This window comes from Austrofundulus limnaeus, unplaced genomic scaffold (genome assembly GCF_001266775.1).
Source record: "Austrofundulus limnaeus strain Quisiro unplaced genomic scaffold, Austrofundulus_limnaeus-1.0 Scaffold0, whole genome shotgun sequence".
NCBI classification, from domain to species: Eukaryota; Metazoa; Chordata; class Actinopteri; order Cyprinodontiformes; family Rivulidae; genus Austrofundulus; species Austrofundulus limnaeus.
The window spans coordinates 7,656,906-7,663,882 of record NW_013952402.1 but is presented as its reverse complement, the minus strand read 5'-3'; the positions used below and the strand labels follow the sequence as shown (position 1 = coordinate 7,663,882).

The 6,977-nt window shown below is 38.5% G+C and overlaps 1 protein-coding gene across 1 annotated transcript in view; it reads left to right on the top strand.

The window, feature by feature from the left end:
- LOC106512931 (ankyrin-3) overlaps window positions 1–6,977 on the top strand; it is a gene marked incomplete at its 3' end in the record, with an annotated part of 52,831 nt that overhangs the window by 41,345 nt on the left and 4,509 nt on the right. Inside the window, 9 exon segments of the mRNA XM_014001484.1 lie at window positions 231–329; window positions 1,484–1,582; window positions 1,769–1,867; window positions 2,398–2,595; window positions 2,689–2,787; window positions 3,774–3,872; window positions 3,965–4,063; window positions 4,152–4,349; window positions 6,707–6,808. Coding sequence (XP_013856938.1) covers window positions 231–329; window positions 1,484–1,582; window positions 1,769–1,867; window positions 2,398–2,595; window positions 2,689–2,787; window positions 3,774–3,872; window positions 3,965–4,063; window positions 4,152–4,349; window positions 6,707–6,808 — 1,092 coding nt within the window.

Sequence of the window (6,977 nt, the reverse complement as noted above, 5' to 3'; positions counted from 1 at the left end):
CTGATTTAAAAAAAATAAAAAGTGTAGTTGGCCCCATGTKTAATGCTTCAGTAAAAAAGCTTTCTGTATAAATAAAAAGGTGAAGTGTGTCACTGCATTAGATTGTGTCCAATGTGTGACTGTATGTCAGCTGAAGAACTAAATATAATGACGTGCCATTAATGTTTTTGCTTTATTCCAAYGTAAAGTGATTTTGTCTGATTGTTTTGTTGAACTTCTCCATTCCTCAGAGTGGTTTCACCCCCCTCCACATTGCAGCTCATTATGGAAACATTAACGTRGCCACACTGTTGCTGAACCGAGGGGCTGCTGTGGATTTCATGGCTCGGGTGAGTTTATCCCGCCCTCTGCTGTCTGGCAGGGGTATTACAAGCATTTCAGGTGGAAAGTAAGCAGTAAATATTTTAGTTTTAATCGTACCAGCGTGGTATTAGTAAACGTGACATAAYGATTTCCAAACCATTCGCCTGAACAATAATGAGGCATTAAACTGTCTTTCCTTATAATTTAACATATTTCAGAATGTTTTACTTAGCTATGAATGAGCAATGTCCAAAACACTTTGATCAGGTTTATTTTTAACAAAGAAAAAAGATTAGGAGAGTAATATTATTTATTGGCAAATTTATATGATGTGTTCAGATACAAAAATTATTTTTTTTATTTGGATTTTGAAGAAACGTTGATTTTTATTGCAAATTTAATGAAAACAACATCACCCTTTAGACATCTTGAATGTGGAACTCAAATAAAACCTGCTTTATCAATACATGTGAAGAAAAAAAATAAATACATATTTTAAATCACTAATTTGATATTTGACTTTTTTGTTTTTAGCAGATTGAATTCTGTATTTGTTACACTGTTCTCCTCAAAACCATCCTGAAAWTTTTACCCGAAGCTGTAAATTACAAACTAAAGAGCAAAAAGTACAGTGTTTTTCTCTGAAATATAATACAGTAGAAGAATAAAGTTARCCATAATAACAAACAAGCACTTTTAACTGTACCTAAAATACAGTGTCTTAAATAAATGTCTTTGCGTCACAATTAAAGTCTCACTGTGTGCATATTTAAGCTAGTTAATTAACCAGGAGAGACTACCATTACCAGCTAATTTAATTGTCCAGGCAGCTGCTTGTTTACAGCAGTAACATYGTAATTGGAGGGTGAACGCCATTAAAATGTTTTTTCTGTATTCGATGTTATCTAACCCAAGTTAACAGCGTTAATTACTGCTGTGTGAAACAGTGCGCTGGTTTGTGGCACTGATTACAGGCCAAAGCAGCTGGGATGGCTGAAATTACACAAAGAAGCAGCTCCTCAGTAATAAAGCTCAGTGATAAAATATATGAATAAAAGACATGTCTGTGGTTGTTTCAATGATTTTCAAAGATCTTATAATTAAATAGATTTTTTTTGTTCATGATAAATCAACACAATTGCATGAAAATGATGATATAAATGTACTGTTCTGGGTTTAGAATGACATCACACCGCTTCACGTGGCAGCAAAAAGGGGCAACAGCAACATGGTCAAGTTGCTGCTGGACAGAGGGTCCAAGATTGATGCAAAGACCAAGGTGAGACCTGTTGATAAAATCATAAAAATTTAAGACACAAGATATTGGATGATAAGACATTTTTAACACAGCTTTTTGACATTTTTGATCAGTTTAAATGATCACAGAATTGTGCAGTGTGAAGGTTTCGGTGGTTTATTGCATCATCCTTGYATACCTTTGACTTCATGTGTTTCTGTTTTTCAGGATGGTCTGACACCTCTCCACTGTGGAGCGAGAAGCGGGCATGAGCAGGTGGTCGAAATCCTGCTGGACCGAGGAGCTCCTATCCTGTCCAAGACCAAGGTAGCTACAAGAACGATCAATCCGAGAGCGTCACATCCCATCCCGTCTTTTTAAATCGTGAGGAAAAAAAAAAGGTCAAATAGAGAAGAGTTGTTAAGGCTTTGTGTAGATTTGTTCAAGTCAGTTCTTCTAGTCACTCAGAGTGATCGGGTCAGATAGCAGCTCTGTTGTTGTGTTGTCGCATTGTCTCCATAACRCCTGTGCGACTTCTCCAGAACAGCCCACCTTCGCTGCGTAGCCCTGCAGTTTGACCGCGCAGGACAACCAGTGTAACGATATAGACATTGTTGTAATGACCTCGTTATAACAATGCTTCTGTAACAGCAACTTCCTTCACAGTTTTTATTTTTCTGCGCAGCACACGGCCACATCCTAACTCACTGTGTGTGTCTGTCCACTTGTCTATGTGTCCGTCTGCGTGTGTGTTTGTCTCTCTCTCTCTCTCTCTCTCTCTCTCTCTCTCTCTCTCTCTCTGTCTCTTTGTCTGCCACCCCTATTTTTCCCCATCCTCCATCCACCACCTTTTGTAGAACGGCCTGTCGCCGCTGCACATGGCCACCCAGGGGGACCACCTGAACTGCGTCCAGCTCCTGCTCCAGCACGACGTGCCGGTGGACGACGTCACCAACGACTACCTGACGGCTCTGCACGTCGCTGCGCACTGCGGTCACTACAAGGTGGCCAAGCTCATTGTGGACAAGAAGGCCAACCCAAACGCAAAGGCTCTGGTATGGGTGAAAAATGGGGTGGGGGTGCGCGGCGTGAAAAGTGACTCGACTGTTATGGGCAAATGACATTTTCATTCTCCTTTCCGTGCGTAGAACGGTTTCACGCCGCTTCACATCGCTTGCAAGAAGAATAGAGTGAAAGTGATGGAGCTTTTGCTTAAACATGGGGCATCYATCCAAGCTGTCACTGAGGTAATAATAACACACTGTGCACTCTCTTCCAATATATTATTTGAACAGAAGCAGAATTTTCAATTGCAAATACTGTAGCCTTTTATGTTTTGAGTGTAAGTTTTATTTGGAATTTATGYCAATTCAGAAGCAAAACCAGTGTTGTATAAAGTACCACAAAGTGATACTTGAGTAAAAGTACAAGTATGTTACCTAAAATTGCTTTGGTAAAAGTTAAAGTCTCCTTTAGGAATATTACTTGAGTAAAAGTCTTAAAGTATCTGATATTTTTTTGTACTTAAGTATTAAAAGTAAAAATATTGATTTAAAATGAGCATTTAAGATTTTCTGTATTGACATGTATTAGAAGGTGACCTCCCTCCAAAAAATGAAGAAATGACTGTGTCATATTAAATGTTTAATTTATGTTAAATTTAGGATGCACTAGTCCAGTTGTTTCAGTTTATATACATAAATCAAGGCTGCCCAAAACATTTCTCCAAAATAAAAATCTATCAGAGGGCTGCGGCCAAATACAATAATATAATTCATGAAATACAAATACTTATTTTGTACAGAACTTTTATTTTAATGATTGTGTCCTGGTGGAGTGTGACATGATTTGTTTGTGTACAAATTAATGCAGAATCAGATTTTATATATTTATATTTCTCTTTCARCCACAATTAAATTCACTCTGTCTAGGAGGGATAATTTATATGGATAGTATTTATTTTATACAATAACAAGCTGGAATGAAAACAAGCAGAAATGAAATAAAAGTAATGACTTTCTACTTTTTGCCTTCTTTAAAAATGTAAGGAGTAGAAAGTACAGATAGTTGTGTGAAAATGTAAGAAGTAGAAGTAAAAAGTAGGCTGAAAAAAATACTCAAGTACAGATACCCAAAAATCCTACTTAAGTACAGTAACGAAGTATTTATACTTAGTTACTTTACTACTCTGAGCAAAACTGAATTATTTTTGTGCTTTATTGTTTCATTGCAGTCTGGCCTGACACCCATCCACGTGGCAGCSTTTATGGGGCATGAAAACATTGTCCATGCACTGACACGGCACGGAGCATCACCCAACACCACCAACGTTGTGAGTTTGACGCTCCCCTACATGTTATTATTGTTTTCGTTTTTTGAATGTCCCACTTCGGTTCAGGTTTCAYGTTTCTTTGTGCTCTCCAGCGAGGGGAGACGGCCCTCCACATGGCAGCCAGGGCAGGCCAAGCAGACGTRGTGCGATACCTGCTGAAAAACGGAGCCAAGGTTGACACCAAGTCCAAGGTTAGAGCCGTCACCGGGTCAAGAAGAAAAGAAGCATGAGAGCAATACCGGTCATAAAAGTCTTCCCCCCCCTTCCTCCTCTGGGCAGGATGATCAGACAGCGCTGCACATCTCCAGTCGGCTGGGGAAGGTAGACATCGTCCAGCAGCTGCTGCAGTGTGGCGCCTCTGCCAACGCTGCCACCACTTCAGGTTACACCCCACTGCATCTGGCAGCCCGAGAAGGACACCAAGATGTTGCTGCCATGCTGCTGGAGAACGGTGCCTCGCTTTCATCTGCAACTAAAGTGAGTCCAAGAAAAGATCTCATTTCAGAAAAAAATACATTTGCTGCCGCAAAGCTCTGTTACGAAGGATGTTGTTTCAGTACCATAAACCACCACTAGTTGGTGCCAGTTTCTGTTTTCTGTGCAGAGTCCACTTTTAGCATCTGTGACATTTTTTTTCAACATTTTTCTGGTGGCTAAGAATGGTAAGTTGTGGCGGCCATCTTGAATTGGGTTGACTCTAAAAGTTAATTAGTCGTAGATGACCATGTGTTGATTATTATTTAAGAGTTGTTTTATTTGTTCAATGGRTTATGAGATATTTTGCTAACAAAGTACATTTTAAATCTCACTGGCATCTTTCCATAAGTATTGCTACTCAGCAGTTGGGAGTCCCCACCCCTTTCAGAGCTTCCACCAATCAGAGAGCAGAATGTGATTCACGCCCACCCTCCCCTGCTTCCTGTCTGCGCGAGCYGTTGAACACGGAGTAAAAATGGTGACCAAACAGGGCGACAGCTCACATGGCAACTATTTAATTAACAGCAAGCTCAACTGGATCTGTGTCACAAKATGTTTTTCAACAATCATGTAAAACAGCTAGATATATACAAAAGAAAGTGAGCAAMAATGAAGTCASTTACYAACTTAGACTTTTTAGAAATAATAAAATGACTTCAAGTAGTAGGAAAGTATATTTATAATACTGTCATAAAAATGATAATAAATATTTATCATTAAAATGTTCACTACATACCCAGTGATGCCTTAGGGTGAAACTTGTCTATTGATTTTCAAGTCAAGTAAACTTTATTGTCCCCGAGGGGCAATTTGTTGTGCATATTCCATATTGGCTAACTATCATTTCAACAGCTCAGGCTTGTCTAATAGAAATAAAAAAAAAGTCAAATAATATTACTTTACATTGTGTAAATATCACWTAAGTTAGAGGTAAAATCAGCTTGTGATATTTAAGAATTGGTGTTAAACTGTAGCATGATTCAGCAGAGCTACACTCTGTATAACAATATATTCTACAGAAGCCAATATCTGCTAACCCACTCAATTAACAGAGATTACATCAGCTTTGTAAGCTTGTATTAGCTTTAAACTGTTACATTATTAGTTTYGGTTCTGGTCAGATCACATCCACAAAGTGGTAAATCAGATTAAATCTGCTTATTTGTGAAATGAGRCATTTTCCTTTTCCTATTCTGTTGGTGCATCCCAAACTTTTCTGACTATTTAAACATTAACTAGCTCATATTCACTATAATATATTAAAAATATTTTCATTCCCGTTATCATTAACAGTGTTAATAGCCCTGCAGCTGCTACAGTATATCAAACGGTCATGTGGTCAAGACTCATTCCATTTGTTCGATACAACCTCCTTGGTTTYCTGTTACATAAGGCAACTTGTTGTCTTTAACTGCCTGAACAACCAATTCCTGAAATAATTTTGTCTTTTTTGTTGTTGTTGTTTTTTAAAAAAAACTGACCTTCAGGAATGTAATGAAACAGTAAATTTTTTCCCTCACAACTGTAACAATTTTTGCTGGTGGCGCTTGCATGTCTGAGTAATTGTAGAGATCACGATCAAAAAATAAAATGTATAAATAAAAATTGTCAAAGAGGATTTATTAAAGTGGTTTGTGTAAATGTGCCATGTAAAGCTGGAGGTTTTTTTTAAAGGTCACCTTTGTCAACGGAGCAGATTAATGATGGGTAAACCCCACAGTGCTCTCTCTAWCACATTTACAGACCACATCTATTGTAACATTAGTCTGCCATGCAAAGAATTTATGTCTTTGCAGGATGAGAAAAAAAGGAATTGGGAAACAGGCAACATAAACTCTGTAATTTGTTGCATCTTTGAAAACAACCTCAATCATTAGATACATCGGAGTTAGACTTGAATTAACCTTGATTTTGAAACAGTCTTTCACTGTAGAGGTCATGGGAATGTTGACTGTAGGCAGGCATCAGAATGAGGTCATGTGTTTCAAGAGCAAATGGGAATCTGTGGGAGTCCTACATTCCTCTGGGAAATATGGCAAAATGKCTTTAAATATCTTCACATACACATACCAGGGAGGCGAAGATGAACACACTGTACAGCAGCCGTTTGTGTCTTTGGCTTATTTTCTGAGGGGGTTAATGAAAAGGTTGCTATTAGTTATTGTAGTTTCATTTGTGGACTGCAAAGCTACAGATACTTAAAAAAAGGGAACTTTATACATAAAATTGATTTCAAATGTGTGAGAAACCAGTGCATGTTGCTAAAGTTGACCTAAATACTCTAAGAAACTAAAATAAATGTGACATTTTCACTGTACCCTCTGTCTTCAGTCGTTCATGTCCCATTCTGTGTTCAGCAGAAAGGCTTCACGCCGCTGCATGTGGCGGCAAAGTACGGCAAGATGGAGGTGGCCAGCTTGCTCCTTCAGCGGAAGGCCCCACCTGATGCTGCTGGAAAGGTGAGGCTTTTATATTTCTTATTAACTTATCAAAAGTAAACTCTGTTGCAAAACCTGTTTTAGGACGGCAGGCTTAAATTTTACCAGCATGTAAGACTGGCATTAGTTTCAGATGTTGAGCTGTTTTCTGAGCAGGAAATGGGCATGGCACGTGAATTTTCCCAGTAAC